Source organism: Muntiacus reevesi, chromosome 12 (genome assembly GCF_963930625.1).
Source record: "Muntiacus reevesi chromosome 12, mMunRee1.1, whole genome shotgun sequence".
Lineage (NCBI taxonomy): Eukaryota > Metazoa > Chordata > Mammalia > Artiodactyla > Cervidae > Muntiacus > Muntiacus reevesi.
The window spans coordinates 76,249,536-76,275,874 of NC_089260.1; the positions used below are offsets into that span (position 1 = coordinate 76,249,536).

At 45.3% G+C, this 26,339-nt stretch overlaps 2 protein-coding genes across 2 annotated transcripts in view; both read left to right on the top strand.

Moving 5' to 3' along the window:
• GLI4 (GLI family zinc finger 4) overlaps positions 1-26,339 on the top strand; it is a 413,072-nt gene that overhangs the window by 194,466 nt on the left and 192,267 nt on the right. The gene's annotated exons all lie outside the window — the stretch shown is intronic.
• On the top strand, positions 16,953-24,807 carry LOC136144695 (glycosyl-phosphatidylinositol-anchored molecule-like protein). Its single transcript, XM_065902569.1, has 3 exons — positions 16,953-17,010; positions 17,601-17,708; positions 24,509-24,807. The coding sequence occupies exons 1-3, from the start codon at positions 16,953-16,955 to the stop codon at positions 24,805-24,807; spliced, it is 465 nt and encodes a 154-aa protein (XP_065758641.1).

Here is a 26,339-nt window from a genome sequence, read left to right on the forward strand (position 1 = left end):
GATTGGCTGCTCTCTAGCTTGAAGCCTGAGGGTGGGTTGTCTGACTGGGCCCTGTGGCTCAGGCCTTCCTTCCTCTCCTTCCCACATGTGGGCCTGCCCCTCTGGGCTTTGTCATTATGCTAGTGTCAGTATGGTAGCCCCTGGAGAAGGAAATGGCAACCCACTCCAGTATTCCAGCCTGAAAAATCACACAGTAGAATAGCCACAGTTTTGGGGTTGTACAGATTTGAGATTAAACCAAATGTTTCATCATTTGAGCCAACGTGGAGGAAACTTTCCCCAGAGCTAGCCTAACAGACTTGGACTACCTTTAGGAGAGGGACGACACAGACTGGATGGCAGGCAGTCAGGCCACTCTCATCCTCCTGGAGTCCTGTCATTCTTGCTAGGTGAGGATTTAAGTCAGTATGTGAGTTACCTAGAAGTTGGTGTTTATTTTGGATACTATGTTACTGAATATATAGAAGTTATTTCCTTAAAAAAGTTGAAAAACGGGGTTTTTTTTTGACATGATTCATAATTTATTTCTAATGAAACAGGCAATATATATATATTTTCCTAGAGCAGAGTAGTTGGTTAGTGCAGATTTAATTCTAAGTTCAAATGTTATGTAGTTGTTAGTGGAAATGTGCTTTGGTCTATCTGCTATTTTCTGGTTTGTAGGTCCTCTAAGGAAATGGAAGATGGCTTCTCTGTTGTTGAGGAAGAAATCTATTGTAGAAAGTACTTTTGCTGTCTAACTTTTGGTGAGGCCCTTTGAACCTCAGTTCCAATTCCTTGTTTATGAAATTGGGCTGTCTGCTTTGGTTAACTCATATATGAAGTCTCACTATGTCTGTTTCATGTAACAAAGTTTTGTATTGGGTCTTCATCTCAGAAATCATTGATCCTTTGACTGCTATCCCTTGCTAGTGGTGGAAAAATGAGACTAATAAAAACACTTGCGTTCAGTCAAAAAAAAAAAAAAAGATATTTATGTAGATGCTGGTAGCAGTATTATTTGTAATGACCAAAGGTGAAAACAACCCAAAAGTCTATCAGCTGATGAACGGATAAACAAAATGAGGTATAATAACACAATGGAATATTATTAAGCAAGGAAAATGAAATACTGAAACACATCACAATACAAATGAAGCTGGAAAACACTGTGGCAAGCTAAAAAAGCCAGGGTTTTACGATTCCATTCACAGAAAATGTTCAGAATAGGGGACAGAAAGTACACTAGTGGTTGCCTAGTGCTGGGGGTGGGGTGAGGTTGGGCAGTATAAAGGGATAACCATGATTGGGTTTCGGGTTTCAGTTCAAGGTGAAGTCATTATTGGACTACGGTGATGGTTGACATAGCTGTGAATATAATAAAAATTACTGACCTGTGCACATTAAATGAGTGAATCCCATGGTGTATAAATTAATATCTCAGTAAATTTATTTAGACACATAAGTAAACAAGGTAACAATACATGTTACAACATGGAGGAACCTTGAAATAAGACACCAAGTGAAGAAGCCAGGCACAAAAGGCCAAATAATGTAGGAGACCTTTTCTTTGAAATAACCAGAGTGATGGGTGATTTTGTGTGTAAACTTACCTAAGCTATGGTGTTCAAATTCTTGGCCAAACACCAATCTAGATGTTGCTATGAAGAGATTTTTCAATGTGATGAGCTCTTTCATCAAGAGACTTTGAGTAAAGCCAAATTATCCTCCATAAACTGGGTGGGCCTCATCTAATCAGTTGAAACTCTTAAAGAGTAAACACCAAGAATCTCCAAGGTAGAAGAAATTCTCCTTGGAAGACTACAGCACAGACTCCTGCCTGAGTTTCCAGGCTTCAGCCTTGTGGAATTTAGGCTCAAGGCTGCAATAGAGTTCTTTGCTGAATTTCTGCCAGCCTGCCCCACAGACTCTAAACCTGCCAAAACCTACAACTATAAGAACCAATTCCTGAAAATAGTTCTCTCCTTCAAAGGTCTTCTCTTTCTCTCTCCTGTCATCACTCTCTCCCTCCCTCCCTCCCTGCATCAGAAAGCCTGTAACTGGACATTTCTGCTTTCTGACTCTGCTTTTCTTCTCTATGGGTCTATTTTCCCAGCCTGAGCCCAACACCACACTCTCTTAATAAGTGAGAAGACATAAATGTTGTCAGTTGAGAGAGCAAGTCCTCCAGCGTTTTCCTTCTCATAGTAGATTTTATTTGCTACTCCTAGCCATTTGCATTTTCATAAACATTTAAAGATTTAAAATCAACTTCATGAACACGCACAAACACCCAGACACACAACACACACACACACAAAATACACATGTGCACGCACATACCCACAAGACCAGCTGAGATTCGGACTGAATTTCATTTAACTTCTAGATTAATCTTCACTCTGTTGGGAATCAGCATTCATAAACTTGGTGTATCCTTACTGTTTTAAGGATTTAACTTCAATAAAAAATGGTCCCTAGGTTGTTCAGAGGGATTCAGGATACTTTAGTCTCCTGACTTCATTGTGAGTCAGTCAGAGTTCACAGTGTTTTTCAGGTTTTAGGCATTTCATCAAGACTGTGACACTTATCACATTTATAACATTTGATTTTTCATCAAATAAATTCTTTAATAAATTCAGTAAAAGAGCTGATCAATGCCTCCCATTCCATTTCTGATACCGGGTTTGAGAATATTATCATTCTTCTTTGGTGGCTCTTTTCCTGATTAACATACTATGATTCCCTCCTATATAACCAACTTTGGCTTTCTGGGTTTACCTCCTGTTCACTTCTCCTCTCCTCTTTGTATTTCCTTCGTCATGTCTTTGGGTAGGTAATCTAGTCTGACCTAACTTCCTGAATGGAGGCTGAGAAAATTTTCACCCTGTTCTGCTAGATGCCTGTAACGTGATATATTTTCACTAAGCACCTTTTCCGCTCCTTTCCCTGCACTTCTAACTTGTGGTAACCTCACATTCCTTAGACCTCACTGTTACCCAGTTTCTGCTGGGGCCTCTCTTCTCTGTAACTGGTTTAGGACTAGTTACTAAGATTGTGGGGATTTGCTGGTTCTCTCTCGAGTAGTGATTCTCCCCTCGTTTCACTGCCACAGAGAAGGAACGCTAGTACTGTCAGTCATGGCAGACTTGTGATGCTGGGGTATGTCACGGCATGAACCTGCCCCGCCACGCCCCGCCACCCCCTGCTCCTGCCCAGGCCTTCTGGAACCATCTCCCCGCTGCGTGTCCCCTAACACTTTCGGGCGTCGCCCTCCGCCGGGCAGTCTGACCCGCTAGCGCGGCGAAACCTTCTGGAAGCCGCGCAAAGCCTGATGGGAGAGGCCGCTCAGTGCTTCCGGGTGGAGTGTGGGCGCCGAGCCTGAGCGGCCTGTCCTCACACGCCGGCGGCAGTTGCACTACCTATAGCCTGTGGAACCCCTGGAGGTTGTGTCCGGAAAGGTGCCAGAAGGTTTGGACAAGACAAGGGTGGGGTCGGGAGGAAGTGGAAAGGAAATTCCACGGTCTGGCTGGGACACGGGGGCGGGGAAGTTCCATGGTTCTTGGCAGGACGCGAGTATCAGGGAAGATTCCAGAAGGTCTTCGCAGAGCACGGGGACTGACGGCTCCAGAGGTCTGCCAGTACATGGGACCCCCCCTGGGAACGTTGGGGACGCCTGGGAAGGACATGGAGCGGGGAGACGTCTCTAGCAGCACACGACAGTTGTAGCACAGAACAAGACGACGGGTGGAGTGTGAAGTCAGGGGCTTGTGGAGGAGCCAGGTCCCCGAAGCTCTGGGCCGGACACGGGGAGTGTTGAAGGTTCTGGAAGGGTGGGCAACGAACGGGAGGTGGGGGCTGTGCTACAGGCCCGGAGTCGGCGTGAGATCAATGTCGGCAGATTCTGGGATTTGGCCCTGGCCCCTGGCCCCTAGAACAAGGTTGCGGGATCCTGCTGGTGCCACTCACACCGCAGAACCCCAAAGCACCCCGCACCCATGGGGTGCCCCAATCCATCTGGCAGCACGGCCCTGGGAGAGGAGCCTCGTCCTGACACGTAGCACTCCCTCCCCTTTCCATTCTCGGCCCGTTTTGCAGGCAGGTCCTTCGTTTCGAGTTGAATTGGCTGTCACTTGCTTGGCTTTTGAGATGGAATATGGGACCCCGGGTCTGCAGCATTTCCGCATCGCTAGTGTATGCTTGTCTCCCTACTTTTCCTGCCGGGTCTTGAGGCTGTTTAGGTCTGGTTTTGTTTTGTGATGTTTTTATTATCGTGGTGCCCAAAATAGGTTCTGTTTTCTACGGGGACTGAAGGGGGTGGGAATTAGGGAGGGCATTATTACTTTGGAACTGTGTTTTTAATATGCAGACGGGGGAGGTGACTCCTATCTTGCTTAATAGTCCTGTAGTTACGAATGGTATTCTTGATTGAGGTTCAGGGTCCCTTATGGACATGAAATCGCCGTCCTCCTTCATCTCTTAGGGCCTTTTTCTCCTGTTACCTTTTTTGCCTTCAAGTTCACTCTGCCTGATTTTAATGGAGGCATTTCCACATCTCCGTTCTGTTACACCCTCTGCTTCGGGCTCTAGTCTCATGTGTTTTATTTCTAACTGGGATGTGCAGTTAAGGTGTCTTGTAGTGGGACCTGCTGGTAAGTAGACAGGGAAACTCTTCTTGTGTTGAAGCATATTCATTTTACCTTCATTTTTGACGTATCATTTCCCTTCATTAGAGTAGAGGTCCTGGTGCACAGTGTCTTCACCCCACAGCATTTGGAAGCGATTGTCCCTGAGGGACAGAAGTTTCTCCTGGCTTTTTGTGGAAAGACCAGGCATGGCTGAGGTGGTTGCTGCCCGAAGGTACTGCCTGGGTTTCCTCTGACTCACGTTCAGATTGTCCCTGACTAAGAATCTTGCTCCACCGTTCAGCTGTGGTCCGTCTCAGATTGATCTTCCTTCCGTGAGATTTACTGTTGACCTGCCACACTGAACTTTTTGGGTTGGGGGCTGATGACCCAAGTCGTCTTGGGAAATTGTCGTGTCTGGCATTATTTCTTCAGAGATTGGCGCTCTCTCTCTGTCCTCTCCTTCAAGGAATCTGGTTACATGGAGGCTAGGTGTGGGACTCTGACCCATGAGTCCCCCTTTGGCACTTCTGTTCATTCCTTTATTTTTGTTTCTCTGAGTATCAGTTTGGATATTTTGTGTAAACCTTTCTTCACATTTCCTATTGCTCTGTTTTCTAGCATCTGGTTAGCTGTCGTCCCATTCCGTGAGTTTTCATTTTCAGATATTCTGTGTTTCTGTTCATTTCTTTCTCTTCGTGGAGGTTGTAATGCCTTCTAGGTTCGTTTGCCTGGTGTAATCAAGTCGATGTCAGCCATGATATTAACAGAAGGAAAACCAATTTCATTTTGTAGGTGTGGAGGCCCCACAGCGATAGGACTTAAGAAGTGACCACGGGAGGCTGTTTATGTAACCTTTTAGATAAAGAATTAAATATTTGAGAAGAATTTATAAGAGTAGGATTTCTCCTTGGTTTACCACATTAATGAAGAAGTAACAAAGTTTGTTTATGCCCCGGCTCAGTCTCAATATCTTCCTGTCTTTGATGATAAGGATGCTCTCCATCCTCCTAAGGTAGGTGGCATACCTTCCCCGGGAGTTTTGCCTCTTGCTTTGAGGGGAACAAAGTAGGGTCAGAGCGTGTCCTCTTGTACTGGGTATTTCTTACGTCGTATTAAACCAAAGTAATCATTATGCAGAGTTTGTGTATTTTGTGAAGGCCTGCCTTGAGCCTTCTTAGTGTCCTCTTCACCTTGCCTGGAATGTTCACACAGTAAAGCTGAGGTGGTAGGTCTCCCCATTTTTCATTGAATTACACTCTTAGTCTTGAACAGAGGTCAGTTAAGGAATTGTAAGTAATTGTGTCTCATTTTAGGATGCAGCGATGCAGCTGACATTCCAAGTTAGCCCTTCATTGTGGGAGAAGCCGGGTACTTGATGAGGCATTGCCATGGAAACAAAAGGAAGTAATGGTGAATGATGGGAGCCAATGATAAACCAGTTTCTGAGTGTTGAGAGCGGCCAGTATAGCAGAGCTCTCATATCAGATTTGAAGCATTTACCTTGAGGGCAGGTGGTGGCAAATTGACAGATTTTCCTGGTTTGCAGTTTGATGGTCTTGAGTGCTGGTCCTGAGTAGCCCACATGGCAACAGGCACCATGACTGTCTATACATGAGCTGTGGTAATTTCTGAGAAGTGTAGGCAGAGTTGTCCACCTGTATTGCATGGCATTCAAAACAGGGCAGTTTTAGTTCTTAATGACCGCAAGTCAAGAGGGCGGGAGGGAAACAGGAAATGTTAGTTTGGAAGGATGTAGCCAAGTTTTGAGGGAATGGGACTAGAAGAATTCAGGGTTTAGTCCAGTTTACAGTTCAGAAACATAACATAAAAGGTAGACAGCAGCAGTAGAACCTGATATTCATTCAGCTGTATTACCAAAACATAATATTCTCTCTCCTCGGTCACCCCCATTTCTATTGGAGACAACCATAGTGAGACCGCGTTTGCCAGTTTGTCTAGCTGCAGTCAGCTTGGCTTGATCATTCCGATGAGTGCAACAAGAATAGAGGTTGACCGTGTAGAATTCAGAACACTGTTTGCTGGAACTTTTCATGACGAGTGACTGATTGGACTTCTAAAGCTTGCTCGAGGCTGAGGAGCCAGAGCAGATAATTGCCATCAGACTTCGTCTGCAGTACCTAAGGTTTGGGTGAATTTGTCCTTTCTCGAGGGTCCCAGACCATCCTGAGGTTCCTGTGCTTGTCAGGAAGTGACCTTCCGTAGTGACCTGGGAAGACTGCCAGGAAGCCTGTAAGCAAGCTTGCTGCGTGCTCAGTCGCTCTGGCACGTGTGACTCTTTGCAATCCCATGGACTGTGGCCCACCAGGCTCCTCTGTTCATGGAATTTCCCAGGCAAGAATACTGAAGTGGGTTGTCATTTCCTTGTCCGGGGGATCTTCCTGACTCAGGGCCCAAACACACGTCTCCTGCATTGGCAGGTGAATTCTTTTCCGCTGAGCCACCGGGGAGGCCTCATGATCATCTCTAGTTCCATCCATCTCTATTGCTGAAGATGGCATTATTTAGTTCTTTTATTGGCTGAGTAATATTGCATCATCTTTTTCACCTCTTCCTTTGTCAGTGGACATTCAGGCTGCTTCCATGTCTTAGTTGTTGTAAATAGTGCAGCAGTGAACATTAGGGTACATGTGTCTCTTTGACTTACGGGTTGTCCCAGATCTATGCCCAGAAGGGGGATTGCAGGATGATGTGCAGGTGTAATTTTCATTTTCTAAGGAACCTCCATTCTGTTCTCCCGAGTGGCTGCATCAGTTTACATTCCCATCAACAGTGTAGGAGGCTTTCATTTTCTCCACACCCTCCCCAGCATGTATTCTCTGGAGATTTTTGTATGGTGGCCCTTCTGACGACTGTCTCGTGATATTTCCTCAGTAGAGTTTTGGTTTCCATTTCTCTAATAATTAGTGATGTTGAACATCTTTCATGTGCCTTTTGGCCACCTTTATTTTATTTTATTTTTTTTTGATCAATACCTATGTGGGTCTTCAGCCCATTTTTCATTTTTTAATATCCATATTGTGATGTTGATTCTGTTTGTACATTTTGGAAATTAACCCCTTGTCTGTCTCATTGTTTGCGAATGTTTTCTCCCATTCTCTAGATTGTCTTTTCATTTTGTTTATGGCTTCAGTTGCCGCGCGAAAGCTTTTAAGTTTAATATGGCCTGGTTTGTTGAATTTTGCTTTTATTTCCATTACTGTAGTAGACAGATCCACAAGGTATCGCTGTGATTGATGTCAAAAGTGTTCTGCCTATGTTTTCTTCTGGAAGTCTTATCAAGTCCGGTCTGATATCTAGGTCATGAATACATTTAGGTCATGAATATACTTATTTTTGTATATGGTATGAGAGAATGTTCTAACTCCATTCTTTTACATGTAACTGTCCCGTTTGCCCAGCAGCGCTTAGGAAGAGTCTGTCTTTACTCCATTTTATATTCTTGCCTCTTTCACTGTACATTAATTTACCGTAGGTGCATGGCTTTATTTCGGGATTTTTATCCTTTTCCACTGATGTGTATTTCTCTTTTTCTGCCAGTGCCTTGCTCTTTCTGAGGACTGTAGCTTTGAAGTATGGCCACAGTCTGGGAGTGTGGGAAGTCTGGGAGTGTGATTCCTCCAGCTCCACTATTCTTTCTGAAGATTGATTTGGCTGTTCCAGAACTTTTGTAGTTCCATGCAGATTTCAAACATTTTTTGTTCTAGTTCTCTGAGATATACCATTAGTAATTTTCTAGGGAGTGTATCGGGTACGTAGATGGTCCTGGGTATGAGAGTCAATTTGACAATATTGATTCCTGCAAAGCAAGAACATGGTCATATCTTTCCCTCTGTTTGTGTCATCTTTGATTTCTTCCATCAGGGTCTTACAGTTTTCGAAGTAGAGGTCTTTTGTCTCCTTAGGTACGTTTATTCCTAGGATTTTCATTCTCATTTTTCTCAGTGTTATGTTATTATTTATTTTTGACTGTACAGAGTCTTAGTCCTGTGCGGACGTTTCTCTAGTTGCATCAAGGGGGGCTACTGTCTAGTTGTGGTGCATGAGCTTCCCATTACAGTGGCATCTCTTCTTACAGAGCACGGGCTCTTGGTCTGGCGGAGTTCAGTAGTTGCCGCTCCTGGTCTCTAGAGCACAGATTCAGTAATTGTGGCACACACAGACTTAGCTGTTGTGTGGCATGTGGGATCCTCCTGGACGTGGGATTCATCCGGTGTCTGCTGCACAGGCAGGTGGACCGTTTACTCCGTAAGCCACCAGGGAAGCCCTGGTGTGTGTTGTCCTTTTGTTTGTTTTGTTTTGTTTTATTAAAGGATAATTGCTTTACAGAATTTTGTTGTTTTCTGTCAAACCTCAACATGAATCAGCATCGGTATACATAGATTCCCTCCCTTTTGAACCTCCCTCCCATCTCCCTCCCCACCCCACCCCTCTATGTTGATACAGAGCCCCTGTTTGAGTTTCCTGAGCCATAGACCAAATTCCCGGTGGCTGTGTTTTTTACGTATGGTGATGTCAGTTTCCATGTTACCCTTTCCGTACATCTCACCCTCTTCTCTCCCGATGTCCATAAGCCTATTATTCTCCATCTCTGTTTCTCCATTGCTGCCCTGTAAAAAGTCTTCAGTACCATTTCTCTAGATTCCATGTATGTGTGTTAGGACACGATACTTATCTTTCTGTTTCTGACTCACTTCACTCTGTATAATAGGTTCTAGGTTCATCGACGTCATGAGAACTGACTCCAGTGTGTTCCTTTTAATGGCTGGATAATATTCCATTGTGTATATGTACCACAACTCCTTTATCCATTCATCTGTCGAGGGACATCTAGGTTGCTTGCATGTCTAGCTATTGTAAATAGTGCTGCAGTGAACAATGGGTCCATGTGTCTCTTTCAATTTTGGTTTCCTCAGGGTTCACGCCCAGGGGTGGGATTGCTGGGTCATATAGTGGCTTCATTTGTGGTTTTGTAAAGAATCTCCATACCGTCTTTCATAGTGGCTGTATCAGTTTACATTCCCCCAACAGTGCAAGAGCGTCCCCTTTTCTCCACACCCTCTCCAGCATTTATTGTTTGTAGACTTTTTGAAGATGGCCATTCCGAGTGGTCTGGGGTGATCTCTCAGTGTAGTTTTGATTTACATTTCTCTCATAATGTGAGATGTTGAGCATCTTTTCATGTGTTTGTTTGCCATCTGTACGTCATCTTTGGAGAAATGTCTGTTTAGGTCTTTCTCCTACTCTTTGCTTGGGTTGTTGTTTTTCTGGTATTGAGTTGTATGGGCTGCTTGTATATTTTGGAAATGAATCCTTTTCCAGTTGTTTCATTTGCTGTTATTTTCTTTCCATTCTGAGGGTTGTCTTTTCACCTCGCTTATAGTTTCCTTTGCTGTGCAAAAGGTTTTAAGTTTCATCAGGTTCCACTTGTTTACTTTTGTTTTTATATGTGTTTCTCTAGAAGGTGGGTCATAGAGGATCTTGCTTTGGCTTATGTCATTGAGTGTTGTGCCTATGTTTTCCTCTAAGAGTTTTATAGTTTCTGGTCTTCCATTTAGGCCTTTAGTCCATTTTGAGTTAATCTTTGTGTATGTGTTAGGAAGTGTGCTCATTTCATTCTTTTACATGTAGCTGTCCAGTTTTCCCAGCACCATTTATTGAAGAGGCTGGTGGGACCCCATTCTATTTTCTTGCTTCTTTGTAAAAAAATAAGGTACCCATAGGTGCCTGGGTTTATTTTCTGGGCTTTCTAGCTTGTTCCATTGGTCTATATTTCTGTTTTTGTGCCAGTACCGTACTGTCTTGATGACTGTGGCTTTGTAGTATAATCTGAAGTCGGGAATATTGATTCCTCCAGCTCCATTCTTCTTTCTCAAGACTGCTTTTGCAGCTCGGGGTCTTTTGTGTTCCCATATGAATGGTGACATTTTTGTTCTAGTTCTGTGAAAAAGTGCCATTGGTAATTTGGTAGGGATCACATTGAATGTGTAGTTTGTGTTTAGCAGTACAGTCATTTTCACAACATTGATTCTTCTCCCCCGGGAACATGGACTATCTCTCCATCTGTTTATGTCATCTTTGATTTCTGTCATCAGTGTCTTATAATTTTCAGTATAGAGTTTTTGGTCTCCTTAGGTAAGTTTATTCCGAGATACTTAATTCTTTTTGTTGCAGTGGTGAATGGGATTGATTCCTTAATTTCTCTTTCTGAGGTTTTCATTGGTAGTATATAGAAATGCAAGTGATTTCTGTGTACTGATTTTGTATCCTGCAACTTTACTAAATTCACTGATTAGTTCTAGTAATTTTCTGATACTATCTTTAGGGTTTTCTATGTACAGTATTATGTCATATGCAGACAGTGAGAGCTTTACTTCTTTTTTCCCTATCTGGATACCTTTTATTTTTTTCCCTTCTCTGATGAGCCCGTGATCATTATGTAGTGTCCTTCCTTATCTCTTGTAATCTTCTTTATTTTAAGGTCTATTTTGTCTGATATGAGGATTGCTACTCCAGCTTTTTTTGCTTCCCATTTGCATGGAATATAGTGTTCCATCCTCTCACTTTCAGTCTATATGTGTCTTTAGGTCTGAAGTGGGTTTGTTGAAGACCGCATATATGTGGGTTTTGTTTTTGTACCCATTCAGCCAGTCTGTATCTTTTAGTCCATTTACATTTAAAGTAATTATTGATATATGTGTTCCTATTGCCATTTCCTTAATTGGGGCTTTGTAGGTCTTCTTTCTTCTCTTGCATTTCTTGGCTATATAAGTCCCTTTAACATGTGTTGTAAAGCTGGTTTGGTGGTACTGAATTCTCTTAAGAAATGAGATCCTTGCTGGGTTCAGTAATCTTGGCCGTAGATTTTTTTTCCTTTCGGTACTTGAAGTAGATCCTGCCCTTCCCTTCTGGCCTGCAGAGTTTCTGCTGAAAGATCAGCTGTTAAGCATATGAGGTTTCCTTTGTATGTTACTTGTTGCTTCTCCCTTGCTGCATTTACTATTCTTTGTTTGTGTTTAGTCTTTGTTAGTTTGATTAGGATGTGTCTTTGCCTGTTTCTCCTTGGGTTTATCCTGTATGGGACTCTGTGCCTCTTGGACTTGATTGACTATTTCGTTTTCCTTGTTGGGAAATTTTTCAACTATAATCTCTTCCAAACTTTTGTCATACTCTTTCTTTTTCTCTTCTTCTTCTGGGACCCCTATAATTCGAATGTTGGTGAGTTGGATACTGTTTCAGAGGTCTCTGAGACTGTTCTCAGTTGTTTTCCTTCTTTTTACGTTATTCTGCTCGTCAGGAGTTATTTCCACCTTTTTATCTTCCAGCTCACGGATTCGTTCTGCTTCAGATATTCTGCTCTTGATTCCTTCTAGAGTATTTTTAACTTCAGTAATTGTGTTGTTTGTCTCTCTATGTTTATTCTTTAATTCTTCTAGGTCTTTGTTGATTGAATCTTGCATTTTCTCCATTGTGTCTTCAAGGTGTTTGATCATCTTTACCATCATTATTTGGTGTTCTTTTTCAGATAGCTTGCCTGTTTCTTCTTCATTTATTTGGACTTGTGTGTTTGTCGTTTGTTCTTTCATTTGTGTAGTATTTCTCTGCCTTTTCATTAGTTTTTTTAAACTTATTGTATTTGAGGTCTCCTTCTCCCGGGCTTCAAGGTTGAACTCTTTCTTCCTTTTGTCTTCTGCCCTTCTAAGGTTGGTCCAGTGGTTTGTGTAAGCTTTTATTAGCGTGAGATTTGTGCTGAGTTTTTGTTTGTTTGTTTTACCTCTGATGGGCAAGGCTGAGTGAGTTGGTAATCCTGTGTGCTGCTGATTGAGTTTGTATTTTTCTTTTGTTTGTTGTTTAGATGAGACGTCCTGTTCAGGATGCTAGTGGTGGTTGGGTGATGCTGGGTCTTGTATTCAAGTGGTTTCCTTTGTGTGATTTCTCACTATTTGATACTCCCTATGGTTAGTTCTCTGGTAGTCTAGGGTCTTGGAGTCAATGCTCCCACTCCAAAGGCTCATGGCTTGATCTCTGGTCCAGAAGAACGATTATCAAGTGGTTTGTTATGGCATTCAGTGAGATTAAAACAAATATCCCAAAACAAGAAACCAAAGATGAACCCCAGACAAATGGGGTTTTGGGTTACAAAGTCAGGCCAATAAGGATTAAAATAATGGAATATAGAGATATACATATACACCCTTGAGAAAAGTCAAAATAGTCCAACAAGAATAAAGTACAGTAGATTGAACTGGCAGACAAAGGAAATAAAAAGTTATATTTACCAGTTAAGAACAAAACTGATGAAAGCACAAACTGGAAAACAACACCAAAGCAAGGTGCCAAGTGGGGAATAAAGCAATGGAAATAAAACTAACAAAAATGTTGAGAGGAAAGGAAAGAAAGATAGAATAGCTGTGCAAAGTTAAATAGAGGTGGATGAAGAAGATTTATATACATTAAAGATTAACTTCAAGGGGAACAGAATAGTAGGAAAGTCAATGAAAGGAATACATATAGAAAATTTATGGTAGATTTAAAAAAATTAAAATTTAAATTTATAAAAAGGAGAAAAGAAAAAAATCACAGAAGAAAGGAAAAAGGAAATCTCCACAGAACTGCAAGAGCCCAACATCAAAGCAGAGATTTATAGCAAATATAAAGATGTGACTGAGTATACACGTATATACATATACCCATAAATAAAATCAAAACAGTCCAACAAATATAAAGTACAATAGATTGACCTTGCGAACAAAGGCAACCAAAAATCATATCTACCAGAACAAAATTAACTAAAGCACAATCTGGAAAGCAAAACTAAAGCAAGGTGCCAATTTGGGAATAAAGCTATGAAAATAAAGCTGGCAAATATGTTGAGATGAAAGGAAAGAAAGAAAAAATAGATGTGTAAAGGTAAGCAGAGGTAGATGAAGAAGATTCAGATACATGAGAGATGAAGTGCAAGGGGAAAAGGACAGTAGGAAAAGTGAAAGAATAAATGAAGAAAAAATAATAATAGGTTTAAAACATTAAAATTAAAAAAAGAGGAAAAAAGTAGAAAAGTGGAAAACTTCACAGAATTGCAAAAGCCCAATGTGGAAGCAGAGGTTTATTTAAAAAAATCTCCACAGGTAAATTAGATATCATGGTGCCAACACAATCAACAACTATAATGGGGGGAGGGGGTCGGCAGGGAGGAAAAGAAAAAAAGAGGAAAAACCCAAAAGAATCGACAGAAGAAGTCAAAATATAAGAATCATAAATGTTTTTCTTGAGTCACTGCTGTCAGAGTCCTTTCCCTCCCTGGGAGTCACAGTCCACCTCACCTCCCTAGGATGCCCTCCAACACTTTGCTGGTCTCTGGACCTGCTTTGGGGGCATCTCATATTCTAACCTGGTCCTACTCCTGTGTGTTGTTCTCTTCAATGTCCACAGCTATCAGAACTAGTGCATTTTAACTTGTGGGAGCTCTCAGTGTCCTTTTATACATACCATAGACACAGAGTCTGCCTCGTTGGTCCTGTGGGTTTAATCTGCAGCTTATAAGGCTGGTGGGAAGGTTTTGGGTCTTCTTCCTTTGCCACACTGCCCCTGGGTTTCAATTATGGTTTTATTTCCACCTCTACATGTTGGTTTTCCGTTGGGGTTTGCTCCTGAGGCTGCCCTGGAGGACTTGGGTTTGCCCCTGTGAGGGCCAGGTGCGGAGGTGGTGCAACTGCTTGGGTCACAGGGCTTCTGGCAGCACCAGGTACTCAGGGGAGTTGGCGGCTAGGGCAGCAGAAAATATAGTGCCCTGGAAGGGTATGGCAAGCAGTATTAGTCCATACGCTCCAGTATTCTTGCCCAGAGAACCCTCTTCGCTGACGGAGAAGCCTGGCAGGCCACAGTCTACAGGATGGCAAAGAGTTGGACACTACCGCAGTGCCCCTGTGTGCGTAGACGCAAGACTTTTTGTGCCTGCGGCAGCTCTACCCCAGTGACAGTTAACTGTGAAGATGGCAGAGCTGCGTGGCGTGCGATGACCCTGGAAGCGCCAAGTGTGCAGGGACATGGACTGCCTCTGCTTCAGCAGTTATGGCCGAATCAGAGTCTTTTTGTAGCTGGTGATCAGAAGGCCTCTTTGGCCAGTCTTTCTCTGTAGCTCTGCCCATTCAGGCACTTAGAGGGCTCCCTTGCCTGGGGTCCATCTCTGTTGTTTGGTGCATCAGGCACATAGAAGGGCCCGAGTGGCAGGGGTCGAACTCTGTAGATCGGCAGATTAGGCACTTAGAGAGGCACCCTGGGTGGGGTCCTACTCTGTGGTTCAGTGCGTCAGGCATTTGATGGGCCAGTCTCTCTATCGTTCAGCTGCCCGTGCTGGTGCGTGGGGAGAGAGAGGCTATGGTGATGGCTTCATCCCCTACACGTGACTCAGCAGTATTGCCTTGCTTCCATGGCTGCCTGGCTTTCTTCCACAGGCATTTCCCACCATAATCTCCCCCTTCACATCCCCTCGCCGTGTCTCCCACAGTCAAGAGCAGCCCTCACCCTGCGGTTGCTCCACAATCCCTAAGCTCCAGCTCCCAGCTGACATGCCTTCCAGGGGACCTGTGTCCGTGTCAGGAGTATGTATGGCTGTGGAAAGGACTGTCTGGTTCTCATTCCATTTCGGCGGCCACAGATCAACTGTTTCACTCTGAACCTTAAATGTTTCTGTTCTGACTCAGACATTGCCCCAGTGTTGGGATCAGACCCCTGCTTCAGTTTCCCCACTGGCTGAGGGCCGGTCCAGTCCTGCTCTTAGTCCTGTTTATCCCTCTAGTTCCTTTATCCTACTGAGTTTTCCGTGGCTTTGTATATTCTGTTCCACTGGTCGGGCGCTCCTGTCCACTCTCAGCTGGTGTTCTGGACGCATTTCTGTGTCTAAAGGTGTATTCCTGATGTATCCGTGGAGAGAGACATACTCCACGGCCACCTACTCCTCCACCTTCTTGTTCTCTCCCTCGCTGTCCTGATGAGATGGTGGATAGGACAGTCTCCTCGGTTTCTCTATCTGAGGCTGCTCTTCGGGAGCACTTGGGATGATTCTGGGTCTGAGCTGCTCTCGAGACTGGCAGTGGGAGCACGGGTGGCCTGAGGGAAGGGACAGATGTAAGAAGAGCAGACAGCACCAGGTGGGAAGGGGTCTGGACATGGAGAGGGTGGTACCACGTGGGAGACTGACTGGCTGGGCAGATCAGCAGCCCCTGCAGGACGCTGGCTCTGACCCCCTCCTCGGTCTTGGTCCCCTGCACCCGGTGCTTCGGCCTGAGTTCACGTCGAGTGGGAGGACCTTTGGCCATAAGCAGGTTGAGGCCCAGCCATCCCTGAGAGAGGACACGTGACGAGAGCCAGGGGCCGAGGGTCAGGACACTGATGGTCCCCACCCGAGGGGCCTGGCTGGCTGATGCACAGTCAGCCCCCATCCTGGGCCTCAGCTGGTCCCGAGGCAGGTACCTGTCAGGGGCTGCCCCCCACCCTGGGTCTCCTCAGGGTGACAGGCAGCAGCAAGCGAGGCATGTCCCTCAGACAGGAGCCCCTGAGCACAAAGGGCAAATGCCCCGGTTGAGAAGGGAGACGGGGCCCCTGGGGGCGGGGAGGGAATTTCTGGAAGGACCCTAGACACTGGGAGCTTCAAGGGTGCTGATGAGTCCCCACAAGGAAATGTTTCAGATGTGGGCACTGCCTGGTGCTGGGGGGCTTTCCCTCCAGCAAGTGCTGGTGTGTGGGTCGGGTGATGAGCCGCAGGGCCTCCCCCTTAGTAATGTGGGGCCATGTGATGCCCAGTCCCCGGACATGATGGCATGTGGTCCACGCTTCCTAGCACAGGCACTGGGCTCCTGGTTGCTTGTCCACTAGTTCCTGCACTCTTGCCACTGCCCTCTGCATTTTTCTCAGAGCTCATACAAGTCAGAATTACCAAATGGAGCATGTTACAAGTCTTCACACAGGTCAGCCTTGAGATCAGGACACCTCAGGGAGATCGGGGGGTCCATGCAGAGTGTGAGGGTCACGAGGAGACAGCCCCAGACCACTCTGACCCTCGTGCTCTTGCCTAATGGAGAACAGGAGCATGTCTTCATCTAGCATCAAGGCTTGAGCAGGGGGAAGCCACTGTGTGTGGGAAAGGGCTGCAAGCCCGTTACTGCCCAGAGCTGTGCTCAGCCGAGAGCCAGAGGTGCCGGAAGGTGGGAAGGGTGGCCAGGACTCGTGCTGTTCAGATGAGACACCAGACGTGGCTATAAGAGCCACACACTTGCTGACTTGTGCCCTGGCTTCCCTCACCTACAGGTTCAAGCGCCTACAGGGATGATGCTCCTCTTTACCTTCCTCCTCTTCATGGGATGGCCACTGGGCTTCGTTGAGCCCTGTGAGTATCAGTGCTTCTGTTTCTTGACGAGGATGAGACCTGACTTAATTGGGGTCATTTTAAGGGTCTGAATGGAATTTTTGCCATCTTAGCCAGCTGAGATCTCCATCTTAGCAATTGTGCAGTTGGTGAGCACAGGGTGTACGGGAGCAGGGGGACGGTCAAGATGGAGGAAGGCTCCTCTAAGGACCAGTGGACTCAGGGCTCGCAGAGTCAGCCCGGGGGAGTCTCTCACTGTGGCCCTTCCTCATTGGAACAGGCAGGCATGGTGGGTGCAGGGAACTCAGGGAGCCTGTGGCCCCTCATGACTACAGGCTCTGCGTGAAAAGGTGGGTCCATCCACAAAGCAGAGGCTCACACCCCTGAGAGACCAGGACCTTTCCTGAGAGCCTGTCTCTGAGAAGAAGAAAGCTCCTGGGTGTACCTGGCATCCTGGAGTCCAGGAAACTCGTGCTGCCCCGGCTCAGACCCCACTGTGGACTGAGCTGTGCATCCTTAGGGAATCCTTGAGGCTGAGGGAAAGGGCCGGCTTGGGCAGATGTGGTGAGTGGCAACGAAGGAGGAGTCTGACTCTGCTCTGTTTATTCTAGGGACCTATAACGTACAGTGCTATGAGTGTTTGGTGAAAAACACGTTCGATTGTCCAAATCTTAGAATATGTCCTTATCATATTAGGCGCTGTTTTACTGTCTCCATGCGTAAGTACCAGATTACCTTCTTACTCCAATAAACAAGCCACCCCACCTAGGCAGTTTTGGGGGACAGGGCCACTCTTTTCTCTCTCTGTTCCAATCCTGAGAAGGTGTTTCTAGGACAAGGCTCAGCCCCAGGAAAGGGCAGGCAGTAATAGCCTCTTGCAGAGACACATAGCCTGCCACGTGGGCCCTTTTGTCCTCAGGTGTCCTACTGTGTCTCCAGGGCTGGAAGAACTGCTGCCACTCAAGGCCTCCGCTCCTTGGCCATCCCTGGTCAAGTAGGTAGATTCCCCAGTGCAGCTTAGGCAGTTCCTTGTTTCCCACAGGAGCATGGTCCTCTGGCAAGGTTTTCCAACAAAGTGGGCCTAAAACATGGATGCACCTTAGGTCCCTCAGGAAACTGCTTACCACAAAAGGAGCTGATGTAGAGGTCCATCAACTGAAGGCCATACTATAGGGGTTTTCTGGTTGAGGGTCTGTGTGATCTTTGGGACATCAGCAAAAGCGTATTTCCTGGTCTCCATTCATTTCTGGGAAGCGACTCCTTTGTATAGCTTCCTGACAAGGGACTGTAAAATTACTTAGGGATGCCAGATGCCTAGATAAGTTGGCAGTGTAGATGGAAAATCATTGCTAGGTGAAGGCGTTCATGGAGTAATGAGAATTCTAGTGAACTTGAATATTCTTGCTTACTCAAGAAGTTTAGGCACTGGGGACTTCCCTGGTGCTCTGGTGTTGAGAATCTGCCCTTCAGTGCAGGGGACATAGGTTCAGTTCCTGGTTTGGTGAAAGGTAGTAGCTGAATCATGAAAAGAAGCTGAGATTCTTGGCCTCCGGATGAGAAGAATTCAATCCGGGGCCAGAGAGAGGCTTGATTGCTCAGAGCTTTTGTGTAATAAAGATTTATTAAAGTATAAAGGAGACAGAGAAAGCTTCTGACATAGGCATCAGAAGGAGACAGAAAGAGTACCCCCTTGCTCGTGTTAGCAGTGGAGTTATATACTCTGCAATGAATCAAAAGAATGTCTGGAGGTTGTAAAGACCTCACCACAGCTACTCCCATAGTTCACATTTTAAGAGAACAGGGTTAGCCAGAAGGTTTAATCCAGAGACTGTCCTCATGTAGGATACTTTATTGTTATATAATCCTAAGGAATGTAGAGGAACAAACAAAAAAGTTTCTCCTTTCTTCCTCTTTGAGAATTCCACCCTCTCTCCTTGGGGACCCCTAGACTTCTTATCAAACTGCCTAGGAAATGACTCTGTCATGGGGAACTGAGATCCCACAGGTGGCAGGGCAATTAAGGCCGTCTTCTACAACTACTGAGCCCTCATGCTCTGGAGCCCATGGGCCACACCGAGAGAGAAGCCTGGGTGCTGCAAGGAAAGCTCCCACATGCTGCATCTAAGACCTGATGTGGCCAAAACTTTGTTATACGTAAACATTTTTCAAAAGGATTTAAGGCCTTGTGATAAATAAAGAGGAACGAGGGATCAAATTGCCAACATCTGTTGGATCATTAAAAAAATAAAGAGTTCCAGAAAAACATCTACTTCTGTTTTCTTGACTATGCCAAAGCCTTTGACTGTGTGGATCACAGCAAACTGTGTAAAATTCTTAAAGAGATGGGAATACCAGACTACCTGACCTGCCTCTTGAAGAAATCTGTATGCAGGCCAAGAAGCAACAGTTAGAACTGGACATGGAACGACAGACTGGTTCCAGATCAGGAAAGGAGTATGTCAAGGCTGTGTATTATCACTCTGCTTATTTAACTTATATGCAGAGTACATCATGTGAAACGCTGGGCTGGATGAAGCACAAGCTGGAATCAACACTGCCGGGTGAAGTATCAATAACCTCAATACCCAGAAGACACCAGCCTTACGGCAGAAAGTGAAGAAGAACTAAAGAGCCTCTTGATGAAAGTGAAAGAGGAGAGTGAAAAAGCTGGCTTAAAACTCAACATTCAGAAAACTAAGACCGTGGCATCCGGTCCCTTCACTTCATGGCAAATAGGTGGGGAAACAATGGAATCAGTGAGAGACTTTATTTTGGGGGGCTCCAACATCACTGCAGATGGTGACTGCAGCCATGAAATTAAAAGACACTTGCTCCTTGGAAGAAAAGCTATGACCAACCTAGACATCATATTAACAAGGAGAGACATTACTTTACCAACAAAGGTCCATTTGGTCAAAGCTATGGTTTTTCCAGTAGTCATGTATGGAGATGAGTCATGTATAAAGAAAGTTGAGCACCGAGGAATTGATGCTTTTGAGTTTGGGTGTTGGAGAAGACTCTTGAAAGGCCCTTGGACTGCAAGGAGATCCAACCAGTGTATCCTAAAAGAGATCAGTCCTGAATATTCATTGGACATACTGATGCTGAAGCTGCAACTCCGTACTTTGGCACCTGATGTGAAGAACCGACTCATTGGAAAAGACCCTGATACTGTGAAATATTGAAGATGGGAGGAGAAGAGTACGACAAAGAATGTGATGGTTGGATAGCATCACCGACTCAATGGACATGAGTTTGAGTAAACTCGGGGAGGTGGTGATGGACAGGGAAGCATGTCATGGTGCAGTCCATGGGGTTGCAGAGTCGAACATGACTGAGCAACTGAACTGAACAAATAAAATTTTGTGCGCACCAGGACTCATGTGAAAGGAGCTGTGACACCACAAGAGACCAAGGCAGACTTGCCTGTGAATGTTTGAGAGTCTCTGGCAGAGGCGTGGGTTGACAGTGGCCTGCTGCGGGGTCGGGGGCACAGGCCGCAGCAGTCCTGAGAGGTGTAGCCTGTTGGCATAAATCCTCTTGGAGGAGATCACCATTTGCCTGGCCATAGAGCCTGCAGCCTATCATAGACACTACAGACTCCAGGACTGGGCTGCCTTAGGCCAAACTACAGTGAGGGAGCACCACCCCACCCATCAGCAGAAAATCGGATTAAAGATTTACTGAGCAAGGCTCTGCCCACCAGAGCAAGACCAGGTTTTCCCCACAGCCAGTCCTCATCAGGAAGCTTGCACAAGCCTCTCATCCCCATCCATCAGAGGCCAGACAGAATGAAAACCACAATCACAGGGAACTAATCAAAAAGATCACATGGATCACAGCCTTGTGTATCTCAATGAAACTATGAGCCATGCAGTGCGGGGCCACCCAAAGCGATGGGTCATGGTGGAGAGTTCTGACAAAACCTGGTCCGTTGGAGAATGGAATGGCAGACCACTTGACCATTCTTGCCTTGAGAACCCCGTGAACAGTATGGAAAGGCAAAGATATGATACTGAAAGATGAACTGCCTAGGTTAGTATCCAATATCCTACTGGGAAGAGCAGAGAAATATCTCCAGAAAGAATGAAGAGGCTGAGCCAAAGCAGAAACAACCCTCACTTGCAGATGTTTGGTGGTGAAAGTCTGATGCTGTAAAGAACACTGTTGCATAGGAACCTGGAAGGTTAGGTCCATGGATCAAGGTAAGTTGGATGTTGTCCAACAGGAGATGGCAAGAGTGAACACTGACATTTTAGGAATCAGTGAACTAAAATGGACGGGAAAGGGAGAATTTAATTCAGATGACCGTTATATCTACTCCTGTGGGCAAGAATCCCTTAGAAGAAATGGAGTAGCCCCAATAGTCAACAAAGAGTCCGAAATGCAGTACTTGGGGGCAGTTTGAAAAGTGACAGAATGGTCTTGGTTTGTTTCCAAGACAAACTATTCAACATCACAGTAATCCAAGTCTATGTCCCAGCCACCAATGCCAAAGAAGCTGAAGTGGGAATGGTTTTATGAAAACCTACAAGACCTTCTGGCATGTGTGCATGCTAGTTGCTTCAGTTGTGTCTGACTCTTTGCAATTCTGTGGACTGTAATCTGCCAGGCTCCTCTGTTCATGGGATTCTTGGGGCAAGAATACTGGAATGGGTTGCCGGACCCTCCTCTAGGGGATCTTCCCGACCCAGGGATCAAACTCGCATCTCTTACATCGCCTGCATTGGCAGGCAGGTTCTTGACCACTAGTGCCATCTGGGAAGCCCCACAAGACCTTCTAGAACTAACACACAAAAAACGATGTCCTTTTCATCATGGGGAATGGAATGCAAAAGTAAGAAGTCAGGAGATAGGTGGAGTAACAGACAACTTTGGCCTTGGAGTACAAAACGAAGCAGGGCAAAGGCTAACAGTGTTTTGTCAAGAGAATGCACTGGTCATAGCAAACACCCTCTTTCAACAACACAAGAAGTGAGTCCACACATGGACATCACCAGATGATGAGTCCCAAAATCAGATTGATTATATTCTTTGCAGGCAAACTTGGAGAATGTGAAGTCGCTCAGTTGTGTCCGACTCTTTGCGTCCCCGTGGACTGTAGCTCACCAGGCTCCTCCATCCGTGGAATTTTCTAGGCAAGAGTACTGGAGTGGGTTGCCGTTTCCTTCTCCATGGGATCTTCCTGACTCAGGGGTTGAACCCGGGTCTCCCACATTGCAGGCGGACGCTTTACTGTCTGAGCCACCAGGAAGGAAACTTGGAGAAGCTCTATACCATCAGTAAAAACAAGACCCAGAGCTGACTGGGCTCAGATCATGAACTCCTTATTGGAAAATTCAGACTGAAATTGTAGAAACTAGGAGAAACCACCAGGTCATTCTGGTGTGAGCTAAATAAAATGCTTTGTACAGTGGAAGTGACAAATAGATTCAAGGCATTAGATCTGAAAGACCGAGTCCCTGAAGAACTGTGGACGGAGGTTCATAGCATTGTACAGGTGGTGGTGACCAAAACGATCCCCAAGAAAAACAAATGCAAGACGGCAAAATGGTTGTCTGAGGAGGCCTTCCAAATAACAGAGAAGAGAAGTGAAAGACACAGGAGAAAGGGAAAGATGTATCCATCTGAATGCAGAGTTCCAGAAAATAGCAAAGAGAGATAAGAAAGCCTTCTTAAGTGAACAATGCAAAGAAATAGAGGAAAACAATAGAATGGGAAAGACTAGGCATCTCCTCAAGAAAACTAGAGATGCCAAGGGAACATTGCAGGCAAAGATGGGCTCAATAAAGGACAGAAATGGCAAGGATCTAACAGAAGCAGAAGAGACAAAGAAGAGGCATCAAGAATACACAGAAGAACGATACAAAAAAGGTCTTAATTACCCAGATAACCACAATGGCATGGTCACTTACTTAGAGACAGACATCCAAGAGTGTGATCACGTGGGCCTTTGCAGCCATTACTACGAGCAAAGCTAGTGGAAGTGATGGAAGTCCAGCTGAGCTATTTCACATCCTGAAAGATGATGCTGTTGACATGCTACACTCAATATGCCAGCAAAGTTAGAAAACTCAGCAGTGGCCACAGGGCTAGAAAAGGTCAGTTTTCACTCCAGTCCCAAGGAATGGCAACACCAAAGAATGTTCAAATTGCTGCACAATTTCACTCATTTCACATGCTAGCAGGTTGATGCTGAAAATCCTTCAAGCTAGGCTTCAACATTACAGGAGCCCAGAACTTCCAGATATACACGGTGTATTTAGAAAAGGCAGAGGAACCAGAGATCAAATTGCCAACATCTGTTGGATCATCGAAAAAGCCAGAGAGTTTCAGAAAAGCATCTACATCTGCTTTACTGACTACACCAAAACCATAGACTGTGTGGATCACAACAAACTGTGGAAAATTCTTAAAGAGATGGGAATACCAGGCCACTTTACCTGCCTCCTGAGAAACCTGTATGCTGGTCAAGAAGCAGCAGTAGAACCAGACGCAATAGTGAACTGGTTCAAAACTGGGAAAGGAGTACATCATGGCTGTATATTGTCACCCTGCTTATTTAATTTCTTGAAAGATTACATCCTGTAAACTGCCAGGCTGGATGAATCACAAACTGGAATTAACATTGCCAGGAGAAATATCAGCAGCCTTAGATATGCAGATGGGGCCACCTAATGGCAGGAAGTGAAGAGGAACTAAGGAGTCTTGACGAAGGTGAAAGAGAAGAGAGAAAAGGCTGGCATAGAACTCAACATTCAAAAATGAAGATTCTGGCCTGCAGTCCCATCACTTCATTGCAAATAGATGTGCGGGATATGGAAACAGTGACAGATTTTATTTTCTTGGGATCCAGAATCGCTGAGAATGGTGACTGCAGCCATGAAATTAGAAGATGCTTGCTCCTTGGGAAGAAACACACGTAAAACAGCATGTTAAAAAGCAGAGACATCACTTTGCTGACAAAAGTCCTTATAGTCAAGGCTATGGTTTTTGCAGTAGTCACGTAGTCCAGTGAGAGCTGGACCCTAAAGGTCGCTGAGCACAAAAGAATTGATGCTTTTGAACTGTGGTGTTGCAGAAGATCTTGAGAGTCCCTTGGATGGCAAGGAGATCAAACCAGTCAGTCCTGAAGGAAATCAACCCTGAATAGTCACTGGAAGGACTGACCCTGAAGCTGAAGCTCCAGTACTTTGGCCCCCTGATGCAAAGAACCAATTTCATTGGAAAAGATCCTGAAGCTTGGAAAGATTGAAGGCAGGAGGAGAAAGGGGATACAGAGGATGAGATGGTTGAATGGCATCATCAGTCAGTGGACTTGTGTTTGAGCGAACTTCAGGAGATAATGAAGGACAGGGAAGCCTGGCGTGCTGCCTTCATGGGGTCGAAAAGAGTCAGATATGACTGCATGACAGAACAACAACAATATTTAGGGATGGAGCTAGTTAACATAGTTGTGCTTTGATATTTGGATGTTTAACACATGAAGTCTTTGATTTTCATTTCTGTTTCTTTTTAGGTTTGAATCCTCGGGAATTGCTCGTTTACAAGAACTGCACATTTAACTGCACATTTGTGTATAGAGCCGAAGAGCCTCCGGAAGCCCCCAGAAGAAAGTCAACTCATAGAAGTAACAGTTTCTATTTTGTTAGTTGTTGTGGTGGGAACATGTGCAATTTAGCAGGACCTAGTAATCTGGAGAAGGACTTCACAGGAGATTACACACTTGAAGAGGATATCGAAGATAATGCGCAGTTGGTGCATTCAGCTTTGTTCCTGAGCATCGTCTCCATTCTAGTCAGGAACACGCTGACCTGAGAAGCCCCTTGGGAGGGGCTGATCATCTCCCCATCTCTCACAAGTTAGCTGTCCTTTACTCTCCTGTCAGCCACACTCACAAGAACACACTCTCTTGTGTCCTTTACTATTACTCTCCCTGACCCCTAGAGCCCCCGGTTGATGAGTTCCCCATTTAGCACCTGTTGCAAGAGAGAAATAAACACCAGACTCGTTCAGGTACTGTGGACTCAGAGATTTCTTTGTGGTTTTAATGTTTGATCTTTCTTCCCCTCAGTAGGTGTCACTTCACACATAGTCAACAACCTCTTGCCACTTTAGGAAGCAGAGGCGGAGTATTTTAACAACAGCAAAAGCGTCACAGGGCCTAGTCTACATGCCCACCTAAAGAGTGGCCCCAGGTTCGCTCAGACCACATGCCCCTGAGGCACCCGAGCCTACACGCTCCCAGTGTTCAGGTGGGGACGGTGGAAGTCCAGAGTGTGCTTGGCGATGCAGTGGAATGAGGACAGGCAGAGCTGCCATGGAGACTGTGCATCTTCTGCAGGACTCGAGCCGTCTCCCACGGTGGCGCCTGGCTTCCTAAGAGTGACAGAACGTTTCTCCAGATGCTGCCTACTTAGGAGGGTGAGGGCCCTAAGGCCAGCTGTTGACAGACTTGTAGTGGTAGTGTTTTTGAAAGAGTATGTGTGTCGGTCTGGCTGCTCGCTGCTCAAAAGCCGATAAACAGGCCAGGTCGGTGGAAAGGAAAGTTTACTTTATTTCAGATGCCAGCAGCTCAGTGGAGGAGGTTGGCAGACATCTATCCAAAGGCTGATTCCCACCCCCCACACACACATGCAACGGGTGAGAGCTTTTAAGGACAGATTGAGAGGAGGGTCTTACATGCAGAAAAAGCAGTCATCTCTAAGAGTCAACTTCAGATTGGTCATCAGTGGTCTGACCAGCATCATCTTGATTGTTTTAGGAACAGTTAATCTTCATTTCCTGGGTCCAGTTGTTCCCATTTCTTTGCTGTCAAGTCTCAGAATCATGGCAGATCGTGTCCTGGGTACAGTCTGGTCATCATGTAGTTAACTTCTCTACCTGGTGTTTTGGTATGTACCTAGCTTTGTACAGTTCACAGGATATGGCTAGAATATTATCTATAGCCTTTTAGAAAGAACTAAACATCCTTGACTATGCTTCGTGACTGCATTATTGTTATTTAGTCTCCTTAAATATTTTCCTTTGTTTCAGCATTTGTAACTTCTCTGATTAAACTTATTCTTTTACTAAGGTTTTCCACAGACAAAAGGCAGGTAGGGGACATGGTGGGGGTGGGGTGGGGCAAGGACCATACAGTCCTGCTCCTTTTCAGTAGGGACAGAGATCCAGATGGCTGCTGTCCTGCTCCACAGTCTCCTGGTTCGTAAGAAGCTATTCTCCAGCCAGGGGAGGCACTGGCATCAAATGCCTCATGGGGCAGGGTGAAGGGGCAGGAGGGGAGGGATGAGAGAAGCACATTTCTTACTTAGTACTTTGAGCCTCTTGCTGCACTGAATTCTGAGCTT

What these genes read in the sequence shown, in the direction of transcription:
- LOC136144695 (XM_065902569.1), top strand. Translation starts at nt 16,953, where the DNA reads ATGCTCCTCTTTACCTTCCTCCTCTTCATGGGATGGCCACTGGGCTTC. An exon ending in ACTGGGCTTCGTTGAGCCCT is followed by an intron (nt 17,011 to 17,600) that starts GTGAGTATCAGT and finishes TGTTTATTCTAG; the next exon opens with GGACCTATAACGTACAGTGC. An exon ending in CTGTTTTACTGTCTCCATGC is followed by an intron (nt 17,709 to 24,508) that starts GTAAGTACCAGA and finishes GTTTCTTTTTAG; the next exon opens with GTTTGAATCCTCGGGAATTG.